Genomic DNA, 14,060 nt, shown 5'->3' with positions numbered 1-14,060 from the left:
TCTAAACTCTTTCTAGACCTAACTTAATATTAAGTCTTAATCAAATTAGGCTTAACCCTTTCTTAACTTTTAGGACTTAACCAAATTAGGCTTAACATTAATCTTTAGTTCTAAATTAGACATAAACTTAACTGTTAAGCCTTAACCAAATTAGGCTTAACCCTAATCTTTAGGTCTAACCCACCTTAGACCCACCTTAGTTTAGGTCTAACCCACCTTAGACCTAAACTTAATCCTTAAGCCTTAACCAAATTAGGCTTAACCCTAATCTTTAGGTCTAAACTACATTAAACCTAACCATAACCATTAATCAAATTTCAAATTAGGTTTAATCCTAATTAATCTCTTAAGCCTTACTTAAATTAGGCTTAATTAATTGTAAACCCTAATTAAGTCTAATCCACATTAGACTTAATTAATCGTTTAAGTCTTATTTAAATTAGGCTTAATTAACCTTAAACCCTAATTAAGTCTAATCCACATTAGACTTAATTATTCCCTTAAGCCTTACTTAAATTAGGCATAATTAATCTTAAATCCTAATTATGTCTAATTCACATTAGACTTAATTAATCCTTTAAGCCTTACTTAAATTAGGCTTAATTAATCTTAAACCCTAATTAAGTATAATCCACATTAGACTTAATGAATTTCTTAAGCATTACATAATTAGGCTTAATTAACCTTAAACTCTAATTAAGTTTAATCAACATAAGACTTAATTAATCCCTTAAGCCTTACTTATATTAGGTGTGCTAATCCTAACCCTAAAAATTCACATTAGACTAAGCCTAAACCCTTAATCATAGGTTCAACCTAACTTGAACCTCACCCTAAATCTTGGGTCTAACCCACATTCGACCCAACCTAAACATTTAATCTAAGGTTCAACCCGACTTAAATCTTACCCTGAATATTGGGTTTAACCAACATTAGACCCAACCTAAACCTTATGTTCAATCCAAATTGAACTTAAGTCAACCTAAACCTTAGGTTCAACCCAAATTGAATCAAAGTTAACTTAAACCTTAGATTCAACCAAATCAAACCTAAGTCAACTTAAATCTATCCTAATTAGGTTTAATCCATACTAAACCTAATTAATTAACTAAGTCTTAATCTATTCTAATTAGTTTTAATATAAATTTAACATAATTAATTAACTAAGTCTTATCCATGTTAGACTTAGTCAAACCTATACTAATTAGGTTTAATCTAAATTAAACCTAATTATTTAATTAAGTCTTAACCACATTAGGCTTTGTCAAACCCAATCCTAATAAGGTTTAACCCAAATTAAACTGAATTAATTAACTAAGTATTAACCACATTAGGCTTAGTTTAAACCTATCTTAATTAGGTTTAATCAAAATGTAACCTAATTAATTAACTAAGTTATAACCATATTAGGCTTAGTTAAACCTATTATAATTAGGTTTAAACAAAATTAAATCATATTAGTTAACTAAGTTTTAACCACATTAGACAGTTAAACTTCAGTCCTTAAGTCTAACACATATTAACACATATTAGACTTACATTAGACTTACTTAACCTTAACCCTTAGGTTCAACCTAAATTGAACCTAAGTCTAAGTCCAAACCAAATTGGACTTAGCCTTAAACTTTAGGTTCAACTCTTATTGAACCTAAGCCTAAGTCCAAACCAAATTGGACTTAATCTTGACCATTATGTTCAACCTAATTTGAACATAAGTCTAAGTCCAAACCAAATTGGACTAAAATTTAAAATGCAAATTGAACCTAAGTTAACCACAACCCTTGAGTTCAACCCAAATTAAACTCAAATTAAAGTCCAAAATAGCTTGTACTTAAACATCTAACCCTTAGGTTCAAATCCAAATTGAGCCTAAGCCTAAGTCCAAACTAACTTGGACTTAGTTTTAACCTTTGAGTTCAACCCAAATTGAACTCAAGTTTAAGTGTGAATAACTTAGACTTAAGCATTTAAGTTAACCACAACCCTTGAGTTCAACCCAAATTAAACTCAAATTAAAGTCCAAACTAGCTTGTACTTAAACATCTAACCCTTAGGTTCAAATCTAAATTGAGCCTAAGCCTAAGTCCAAACTAACTTGGACTTAGTTTTAACCTTTGAGTTCAACCCAAATTGAACTCAAGTTTAAGTGTGAATAACTTAGACTTAAGCATTTAGCACTTAGGTTAAACCTAAATTGAACCTAAGTATAAGTTCAAATCAAATTGAACTTGACTTTTGGCTCTTAGGTTCAACCTGTATTAAACCTAAGTCTAATCCTAAGACTCAAACTAACTTAGACTTAATTTTAAGTTCAACTCAAATTGAACTTAATTCCAAGCCTAAAAAAACTTGAATCTAAATTTCTAGGTTCAGCCCATATTGAACCTAAGTTTAGCTTCAAATATTTTCTAATTAGGTTTAAACTAAATGAAACCTAAATAAGATACTGAGTCTTAATCACATTAGACATAGTTAAATCAACAGAGAATTAGGTCTTACATACATTAGACTTAATTATTTAATTATGTCTTAACTAAAGCAGACTTGATTAAAACTAAGCTTCTAATTTTAATTCACCTTAGAATTAGCTTTATTTCAACTCAGAACCCATTCTACAACATCAGACTTAATTGATTTTAAGTTCAATTGACACTGGACCTAAAACATTAAGTTTGGTTCACATGAATTCTAGTCCTAGTTGAATTTAAATTTAGGTTTAAACTAACTTAGACCCAACTTAAATTCAACACCATCATAAACTCCTTTAGGTCTAGTCCAACCTTGATCCGATCAAAATTTCTTTTAATTGAACTAAGATGTTAACCAAACTCAACTAAAGTTAATCCAATTCAATTGAATCATTTGGATAATTTGACTCAACTCAGATTTTCCATAATGGAACTGAACTTTAAACTTAAAAGAACTTTGAGTCTAGAATTGATTTAAGTCTTATCCAAACTTAAAGTATAATTTATGTTTAAATTAACTTAAACTTTCACCCGAGTTTGAAGTTGTTTGAACTTAAGTTTCCCTAAGCTATTCTAATTAGTTTGATTGCAATCAACCTAAGTTAGTTTGGGTCAATCCTAGTATGCTCAAGAAAACTTAAAGATAATCCGAAAGACAACTAACCAAACTAAGGTTAAATTTAGATTACCTGGAAATCTTTTGTTAGATTAATTCAATTCAATTTGAAATATTCTAAAAATTAATCTTAAGCCAAGTGATTGAAGGTTGAATAGGGTTTTATTTCTCCAAATGAGAAATGAAGCACATTTTACCTCATATGAGAACAATTTGAGCTAAGGTAATAAATGACATAAAAGTCCACATTAAAAGACATTAAAACTTAAACTTGAACCCAAAAATGCAACTAGGTTTGAGAAGATCTTTTGGAGGAGGTTGCCCATGGTTGCTAATAAAATATCTTCTAGTCACTTATGAGTAATCAAACAACAAACCTTAATGACCCTTGGGTGAAGGAACCATGGGATCTTTATTGAGTCATCTCAAATAAAAATAATAAAAAATGACAAAAAATTAATCAGCTAATAAGTCTTAAGCAACCTAAAGTTTTCAACTCCTAAAATGGGAAAAGACTCTAAAACATGAATAAAACCCTGATAAACAAAGATCACCGAGTGCTACTTAAACTCAGTTTGCTTTGGTCTACAAAGATTTCTTAGTAATGTAATTTGTGGTTATTGACAAGAATCTTCTGGTCCTGGTGTAACTACCTTTTGGACTAAGTAGATCAAGGTATCTGACGACCCTAGGTTGACAGAGCCATGGCTATCTTGATCGGGTTATCTAAAAATTTAAAACTCAACAGACAAAAAATACATAAAATGTCTTTGTTTTGCTAACTTTATTTTGCAGTGTTGCTGAAGATAAGACGAATGTCATCCTAGATTTTCTTTACATGTAATAGGGTGTGCTAACTATTTTTTGCAGGACGGTCATTTAGCCACTCAAGACATGGATCAAAAAGATGAATCTCAACTAAACAAACTTTAGGATAGTGTGGAATCCACTACCTTTGAATAGGACTTTGACATTCCTTTCCTTAACAACATTTTTGAACTTTATGAGGCCAAATATATAATCAAAAGTTTTCTTAAATACTTGTGGATTATTTAAGATGTAATTAACAATAGAGACTTGTCCCAATAGGAAGAAGTGAACCTCAGAACAAATACATAAAAACCTGAAATCTCTGGAATGATGCTTTCATAAGGATTCTTTGACAGCAACAAATTCTTTATGAAAGGTCCTTAGACATTTATTTTTTTTCGCTATTATTTTCCTTGCTTCCTTGGTTTCCCCCTTCTCATACTCGTTGATAAATTATGAGTTGGAAGAATTTAAGAAGGCAAGCAATCTAGCGATAAACAAATTGGCAACTCCATGACAATGACAACAACATACAAGACCAATGGTGCAATTGTGATTATTGCCAACAGTCTGGTGTTGCCACTAACTCTCTGTGTGATATACAACCCACAACATCACGAGATGGAGAAAGGCAATCTAGACTAGTAGAGTTGAGTTTTTTTGTTGATTTGGTGTGGTTTGTTATGATTATGGATTTTTTTTTTATTTTCTCCGCTAGCTTAGATTTGTGGTAGTTTATTTTATATGTTATTTTATTACTATTGGTGAATGTTTCATGTCATGTTTGTGCTCAGTTGTGTACCTACTTACGTCTTTACGTTGTTGTCTTCCTTGATACATATTTTTTTGTTTAGTTTTCACATATTTTGATAGCATGTTACCTATTTTTTACTTTTGTTGCTAGTTGATGTGACATACTTCGATTTCTGCTATCATGTTCTAATGAGACAATTTTCATTGGCATGTTGAATAGTAGGATATAAACCAAGTTTGGAGGAGAGAAGTTCACAAAATTAGTTGTCTTAAGTGATTATGTTCCTTGCTGAGATTTCAATTTTATGCATAATTTTATGAGTCTCAATCAATAAATAATGAAATGTAAGAATTATATTGATGCAATGTGAAACTCACTAAAGGTTGGGATGAAAGTGTATACTACTAGTCTTATGCCAAAAATCTTTTCTTTTTTTCTAAACATAAAATACTCTTAACATTTAAGAGGTAGGCCTATGAGACTCGTCACTAATCCTTAGAGTTTTTAAACCTTTCCATTTTATTTCAACAAGGATGAAATTTAATTTGTCTGTATTCATCTAAGAGCTAAATATCATAATAAGGGATGAATAAACATATAATTAGGGATTAGAAAGCCTAAACTCTATAACAAAAAAAAAGAAAAATAAATTGATATTTAATTAGATATAGTAAATCTCATAGGCCTAAAAATAAAAATAAAATTTAAAATAAGAATAGAGAAAAATAATATATTCATAAAAAGTACTAATGAAAAATAAAATTAAAAAGAAAACCTGGAGAAGAAGCTTGAGGTTAAGCACTGTCATATCCAAATATGGTTTTCTAGCCTTTTCCAAATATCAAATGGTTTTCTTATACTTTTATTAATATCTTAGGAGCTTTATAAATTCATGAAGAATTAAGGGAAATCCTTTTGTTGCAATAGGAAGTGTTTAATTATTCTTAGAGAAGTAAGGGGAATTGGATTATCATCAATCTAAATGATAAATAGTTCATATGTTTAGCAAGAGGCAAGACATGTAGAGTATAAGATTTTATTATTCAAAGAAATCCATACTTAGAAGTGAAAATCATAAAACCTTAATAAATTTTTACTTCTACACTATTAATAGACTATGATTTCTATAAGATAAAAGCAACCCATTTTCTTGAAACCTGAGCTAAGTCAATAGGATTACTTGAGGGTAAGTAATGGATAACTTTGGGAGGATTGATATGTGTCAACTTTTCTTATTTTTTATGTTCTAATTCATGTAAATTTTTTTTCTGTATTTTATGATTATACGCTTTTGAAAGGTTGGTTTTGTATTTTGCAAGTTCTAGGAGGATTAGCATCTAAATCAAAGAAAAATAGTAATTTGAATTTTTTTTATCCTGGTGTAACCACGCCTGCTTTTAGTGTGGCCATGCCAGATAACTAGCATGACCACACGAGTGCAATACATTAACAAATCACCCCTGGGCATGGCCACACTGCCCTTCAGGCGTGGTCACACTATTGTATCTCACCGCTAAAAGAATGAAAATTTTTATATTAGTGTGGTTGGTTTGGATAGAATTTCAATAAGTCTTATTAAAGGACATTAGGGCTTTAATTGGAATAGAGTTTGGAGAGTTTTCAAAAGCTACAAGGGACTTGTGAGGTTTTGAGAGAGCTCTGTTCTTCTTCTTCTCGAGAGAGACAAAATATAAACATTTTCTTCTACTTTTTCTTTACTTTCTTAGATGTTCTGAGTGATTGTGTAAAAGAGTGTTTGCTACTTTTCATGAGGGAAGATTCACGAACCATGGAGTAATTGTTTTTTTTTTTTTTATAAAGATGTTCCTTTCATGCTTGTTTTCTAAGAATTTTCATATGGTTTCTCTCCTAATATCAGTAGCTAAATTTCTTTTTCTTGCCTCTATGATTCATGGATAGTTTTTCAAATATGTTTTCTCTACATGTTTCTCATAATAAAATTTCAATGTTCCAGGTTAACCCTTTGTCCTTCATTTAATCTTAACATGCTAGTTAAATATTAAAACCTATGGTGATCTACAACTTCTATCCATTATGTAGTATAAAGATTGGATTAAACATGAAATCTTATTAGAATAGACATGTTTTAATTTGGCTTTTGCAATCAAGGAAAGTGAACTCAGAGAAAAACTAGAAATGGCATAAGATTATGTAAAAGTTAACGTTATAAGGTTCCGAATATTCTTCTGACCAAGGCATAGCCTTAAGAAAAAATACCGTCCCTAATTGACAGCAATCACATATGAGAAACTGTTAGAAAAATATATTCAACCACTACACCTGAATCACCCAGGCATGATTCACAACGCTCTTGAAAAAACCTAAAATTTTAACTCTTGCTTCCCGTGGATTTTGTTTTCGGTCAGCTTTGCTAGATAAGGGAATTTTCCCTTTTCTTTTTTGGATCACGCTGAATTAGTTGAGATGGCTATTTAAATGTAGATTCTCCAATTTTAAACTATTTGTAATTCATTTTCCTATGGGAACGATACACGATACTCTTGCGAACCACTTTCTCCTTGGTGTGTATACTTGCGTGAAGTGGTCGCTTGCTTCATGGCGATTTTGCGGCCATCACTGCGCAAGTTTACTATGAAAGGTATACATTTATTGAGATGGAGAAGCACAAAGATAATAAAGAGGATCTACATATGAATTGTATTGATTTAGAAAAAGCTTACGACAAGGTCCAAAGAGTAGTCATTTAGAGAGTTCTAGAGAAGAAAAGTGTTGATATGACTTATATTCAAGTCATTAAGGAAATGTATACTAGATTTATTAATTGTGTTCGAATAAGAGGATGATTGACCAAGTATTTTCCTATTTCAGTTATATTACATTAGGGATCGACTTTAAGCCCATATCTTTTTGCTTAAGTTATGGATGTTCTTACTAGACATTTACATGAGGACATACCTTGATGTATGTTTTTTTGTTGAGGATATTCTTGTAGATAAAACAAGAGAATGAGTTCAAGAAAAAACTTGAATTATGAAGGTCTAAATTGGATTCTAAGGGCCTTCATGTGAGTAGTTCTAAAACATAATACATGGAATGTAATTTTAGTTGTAGGAGCTTTAGTGGTAGAGTTGAACCTATGAGTGATCAAATCATTAAAATGTGGATTGTTTTAGATATCTCAGGTCTATCTTTTAAAGTATTGGTAATATAGATAGGGATGCTATTAGTAGAATTCAAGTTGGTCGGTTGAAGTGGAGGAATGCATCAGGCCTATTGTGGGAAGAAAAAAGTATCGCATAAACTAAAAGGAAAATTAGATGGTGGTGAGACCTGCAATGCTTTATGATGCAAAATGTTGGCCTTTAAAAGAAGCATAAAATAAAGTTAAGTGTTGCTGAGGCGAGAATGCTTAGGTGGATGAGTGTCTTAACACTTTGAGACAATTTAAAATGAAAATATGACACTCAATAAGATGCAATGGAGAAAAATGATTCATGTAGCCGACCCCACTAAGTGGGATAAAGGCTTGTTGTTGTAATAGTAGAAGTTGTAGAAAATCTTGTTAACTTTCCATTGACACAAAAAAAAATGAGATTCTTATAAGAAACTAGTAAGTTATGCTAATAATAACGATGACAGGTTGCAATTCTTCATATTTTACTTATGATTTTAAAATTTATTATAAAATCTACTACTTATTAGTTGAAATAGAAAGAAATGGTTAACGTTGATATTGTATAAAAATCTGTTAGCTATCAAACGACACAAAAATCATGAGATTTTGACAGAAAACTTGTAAGTTATGTTAAAAATAGACACAGTATGCTAATGTTCTTCATTTTTCAACTATGATTTTCAACTTTATTTATGAAATCTACTCCTTGTTAGTGGAAATAGGAAGGAATTTACTTTATGCACACAATGTCCATACAAGTTTAATGAAATTGTAGGTCTTTTTAATTCTTTTATATAAAAATGATGTAGAAAGTATTACTTGCTGCAATCTTAAAATAGAATATAATATAAATAAAATTTTTCAAAATTTAAATTTTTTTGGAAAATGAATTTAATTTTAAAATTTTATATTATTAAAGAAAGAATATTTACATATTAAGTATATATGCTTATAAAAATAATATTATATATAACTAATTAACATGAAAAAAAACTCTGCGTTCTATTTACACAAAACCAAACCGTTCATAATTATTTAGAATACACTATTTTACAATATTTTGCATCCATCAAACCAAACAAAAAAAATGAATTCTTATGTATTTACTTTATAAACAACCAAACAATTTACATTGAACTTCTTTTTTAGCAAACAAAACAACACTTTAAATTTATGATTTCAAAATTTGCTAAAAAGATATATTAAGAGGTATTATAAACCCTTTGCACCTAAATGCTTTGCATTTAATTTGTTTTAAAATATTGTGCACTACAAAAATCAAAATTCATATAATTTTTACTTTAAACTTGTAATACTTTCGAGCATTGTCCCAAAAAGGAAAAAACTTCCAATAAAAAATCTCATTAATGTTGCAATATGAAATCATTAGTGATAAAATTATAAGATTTTATGGATATGCATACTAAAATTAACCATATTTTAATGCATAAATATTTTTGAAAAATTGAGATTTTTTAACATTTTTTTTTTAGATTTGTATTCTTAGGCAAAAATTTCTTCGACATGCCGCAGTTCTGAATTCGGCTCCTAGCAAAAAAACCTACTCCGCAGCCAACTAAGGTTCACCTTTTTCACTTTCCTTTGGCATAGACACTTTTTTGGTTTGAACAAATTCTAATTTGAAAATTCAGACGTTCATTTACCAGTCGCTATTTTAGAGCTCGTTTGAGCAGGCTTTTACAGAGCGATATGTTTTTTACATCATTTTTTTACTTTTTTTTATATCTCTGAGCTTATAATTTCTTGCAACAAATATTTTTCATATTAAATTTTTTGTCATTTTAAGTTGGTGTCTATGATTTTGTAAAGGAAAAGATAATTTTACCCCCTTTTTGTATATTTTAAATCATGATAAATAATAGTGCTAAAAGATATTCATAAAATTTTATATTATTGTACTTAGTAAAATACATTTAAACAGAATTATTTCTACTTTAACTTTTAAAAGGACTTATAAAAAGTAAAGTGCTCCCAAATGAGGAAAGAGGCCTTTTGCATGGGAAAAAAATTTGTGTACATAATACATACGCAAACATGTTATATGGGCGTTATATCCACGTTATATTCAGATTATAACATTCATAACTTCCATTTAATGTTTATATAATGTTAACCTACCTAAACTTCCAAATAATTTACTACACAAATTTTTTCCTTCGCATGGCGACTGCGGAGGTGTGGAAGAAGCCCTCGCCGGGTCGAGGCGGCGTCGCGCTGCCGGCCGGTATGACAGAGGAGGAGGCCCGCGTCCGAGCCATTGCGGAAATAGTCTCCTCCATGGCAGAGCGCTCACGCCGAGGTGAAACCGTAGACCTAAATGAGCTCAAGTCCGCACCGCTTCGGGCATAGCCGTCGTGGCTGTAATGTCGAAGCCTCATCGATGCCCTCACATCGCCACAACGGGCAATATCTGCGTGTATTGCCCCGGTGGCCCGGACTCCGATTTTGAGTACAGCACTCAGTCCTATACCGGTTACGAGCCCACCAGCATGAGAGCCATCCGTGCTAGGTATTCTCTTGTCAAAGCTCATTTTATGATATATCTTAGCGGGGTGTCGGGCTGCAAGCAGGATTTAGCGTTAGTAGGATTTGGTAAATCCCAAATTCTTGAATCCGTTAGATCCACCATGTTGCTGGATTTAGTAAATCCGGATTTAAGCTGAATTGAAGGCAAAATTTGGGACCTTAAATCCAAAAATTCATAAAATTATGGAACTGGTATATTTTTGTGTTTGGCGTGATTTCATAAGTCTCGTGATAAATTCTATAAATATGTATTATCATACACTCTCTTAATATGATTTTGTTATTATTATTATTATTATTATTTTTTTTCTGTGGAATTAATCTTAGTTTTTGAATTGCAGTCCTATCAAATACCAAGTTTTAAATATTCTGAAGTATTTGTTTTATCATCATAATCATGATTAGCCTTATTCATCTAAGGGTTTTTGTTGCAAGTAGGATTTAGTAAATTAAATCTTGAAAATTGTTTGGTATACCAGCGATTAATCCTATTAAATCTTTGTTACTATTTGGCAATGAATACTAGGATCCAAATCTTGATTTTATTTCCCTTATTTATTGTATTGTAATTATGAATTGGTAACATACTAAGCTAATTACTTGTTAGTTATAGTTTCACTACAGTAATTATTAATTAATTTATTCATTACTCAAAACCCTTCATTTAATAAAATATTGGCAGGAAATGAAACCTAAATACGTCATAATGGACCGTTCACCTTATAATTACTCTTTTTATGAGTAATATATTGAATGTATTGTTAATCATGAGATGTTCTACTAGCAAAATTGATTTTTCATGGTAAACTATTAAATTTGTGGAAGATAAGTGATACCATTCTAGGGCTCCTAGAAGGTGTTGGCAAGTGGACTTAGTGGGGAGGTGGTTGCAAAATAGCAAGGGTATGATAATATGGGCGGTCAATGACATTTGGAGTGAGATTAACAACATTCGACAACTGTCTCGACTGAAAACAACGAGCCAAACGGCGAGACCCGAGCGACTTGGAGGATCAACCACCTGTTTCTAAGCAAGAGACAAATGTCACAAATCACTTTCAAAAAGAATGATACAATAATCCAAAAAGCATAAATAGAGATCAATGCCTTTAAACACAATAAAAATAACTTTGTTAAAAAAGGAAATAGCACTTTATTAATAGTTCTATCATAGAATAAATTTAAATAGAAATAGAGAAATATGAAAGAAATTCAAAATGAAAAAATTGCAAATATCGAAATTTGGTGGTCTGGTTCCACTTTCTGTGATCATGATGCTTCCTTATTTTGCGGTATCACGATTTCGGGTCGTGGGATTCTGCGATTCCATAAGATTATGTGATCCTGGATTGCGAAATTCTCGGATTGGGAGCTCTTGTGTCATTCTTCTTTGCTAAGAGAGACTTTTTCTTCTTCATTGGAAGGACTTAGATCCCCCTGTCAGATGCTCTTTCTCACAAAACACCTAAGAATATTTTCACAACAAATTTTCACCACTTTTCTCTAGCCCTCTGTCCGTGGGTGCACTGTTGAACTAGACTGGAACTTAGTACTCAATTTATTCAATAATTTTTTTCGAAATTCACTAAAAAATTTCACATTTCTATATGAAGTGATAACATGTTGTACCTACTTAAGTAGCAGTAGTTTGTAGGTCAAACAACCCTGAAATCCAATTAAGTTGGGGCTAACATGTGTTTGGTATCAACTAATTGGACTCACTGTCATCTAAGACAACCAATGCTAGTCCTGGTGATGCTTCTCTTAAAGGCCCAGTCTAAGGAACCCATCTAATTACTATCACCTCTCCCTCATCACCTGAAAGCTAGTATTCCTTTGCATCCTAACCTTCTTAAATGTCTATTGCCTCTGTCTATGCTTTTTATTGCTCTATGCTTTTAATGAGATCATTCTTTTGTTTGGGCAATCAAATGTAATGTGTCCAATGTCATGACACTTAAAGTATTTTCTAATTGGGATGAATTTGGGAGTACTGGTAGGCTCCATCTTTTCTCCACTTTGGATTATTTTCTCCTATGAGAGTTAACTTGAGTGCTTCATTGAGTATACTATTGCCGATCTAATGACTGAATCTTATTTTAAGGGTGGTATGGACTTGATATTGTTGTGTTGTTTCTCCAACTTCAAGGTTAAGATTTGAACAGCCTGTAACATTTAATAGGGCTGTAGTTGCACTATGTTGCTAATGGATGGCCTCAACCCTACTGAATATTGCTAATGGATGGTCTCAGTTTTGCCATATATCTAGCTATAATGTTTTCCTCGGACTCCACTAGTTCACTCATCAACATAAACTGCTTGAATTCAACTTTGTACTCTTATACTGATTGATCTTTCTGTTGTAAGTGATGAAGTCTCAGGAACACATCCTGCCTATAATTCTTTGGTAGGTACTTGCGCTGCATTTCCTTTTTTATTTTAGATCAAGTAATGATTTTACTTTTTCTCTCACATTGACATAGGTGCTTCAAATATTTCCATCACATAAATCCATTCTTATTTAACTTAATAGCATCTAGCTTTAACATTCTATCAAATAGGATATCCTTGTTTTCAAAAATATGTCCTACTATCTAAAGTTACTTAATAAACTCATTCGGATCCACACGACTGCCAAAATTTGATAAATTGATCTTTTTTCAAAATCCCAACTTCTTCGCTAATATTTCATCCTAATTTGTCGTGGTATTGATTTTTCATTATCGGAAACTTTTTGACGGAGTGAATTTTCTTCCTCCCCTCGATATGACGAGTCACCGTCATGTGTATGAGTGACCTTACTGGATTGTCTCCTCTCAAAGGCAGTAAATTTTTATTTTAGTTGAAGGATTTCTCACTGCATATACTCCATAGTAATCTCTTCGACGTCTTGCAGATTTCTCCTCTGTGGTAGTATTTTTTTCTCTCGATCAAGGTTTTGACACTGTCGTTGCCGGTCCCAAGCCTGAATGCAAAAAGTGGAGGGTTGCGTTAGGTAGTCGACAGTTAGCGTAAAACTTGTTGAAAAAAAATTATTACATGAATCCTTTTGATCATTGTGTAAGTGTTAGGGCGTCCCCTGGAAACGACGTGCTGTATAGCCTGAATACAGTGAAAAGTGTGCAAGGGCCGCTACACCGACGCCCGGGTGTAGTGTTAAATAAGCAAGAGTTCCTACATTACTGACGAATACAGGTAAAGAAGTTAGTCCATGAAACTAATGAAATTAATATTAGGATAGGAAATTGGAATATAGGTACTCTCAATGGTAAATTAATGGAATTAGTTGATGTTATAATTCATAGGAAAATTAATATCTTATGTATTCAAGAAACTAAGTGGGTTGGAGAAAAGACTAAGGAGATTGATAATTTAGGTTTTAAACTTTGATGTTCTGGTAAGAGCCGCACTAGAAATGATGTAGGTATAATTATAGATAAGAGTTTGAAAGATAATATTGTAAAAATTAATAGAGTTGATGATATAATTGTAGCCTTTAAAATTATCATTGATACTAAGATCTTTAATGTTATAAGTGCTTATGCTCCTCAAGTAGGTTTAGATACAGGGTCTAAAGATTAATTTTGGAATGATTTAGAAGACTTAATACAAATGATACCTCTTGAAGAAAGAATTTTTATTGGAGGAAATTTAAATGGACATGTCGGTAGAGTGTTAGAAGATTTCAGAAATATTCATGGTGGCTAC

The 14,060-nt window shown here is 31.6% G+C and overlaps 1 protein-coding gene across 1 annotated transcript in view; it reads left to right on the top strand.

Moving 5' to 3' along the window:
• Window positions 1-9,955: 9,955 nt before the first annotated feature.
• The window catches only part of LOC110029474 (elongator complex protein 3), a 32,011-nt gene continuing 27,906 nt past the window's right edge, over window positions 9,956-14,060 (top strand). Inside the window, 2 exon segments of the mRNA XM_020731779.1 lie at window positions 9,956-10,152; window positions 10,155-10,335. Coding sequence (XP_020587438.1) covers window positions 9,987-10,152; window positions 10,155-10,335 — 347 coding nt within the window. The 5' untranslated portion in view covers window positions 9,956-9,986.

This window comes from Phalaenopsis equestris, unplaced genomic scaffold, assembly GCF_001263595.1.
Source record: "Phalaenopsis equestris unplaced genomic scaffold, ASM126359v1 Scaffold000577, whole genome shotgun sequence".
Lineage (NCBI taxonomy): Eukaryota > Viridiplantae > Streptophyta > Magnoliopsida > Asparagales > Orchidaceae > Phalaenopsis > Phalaenopsis equestris.
Note: the sequence above shows the minus strand (reverse complement) of the source record. Positions and strands in the feature narration are given on the sequence as shown.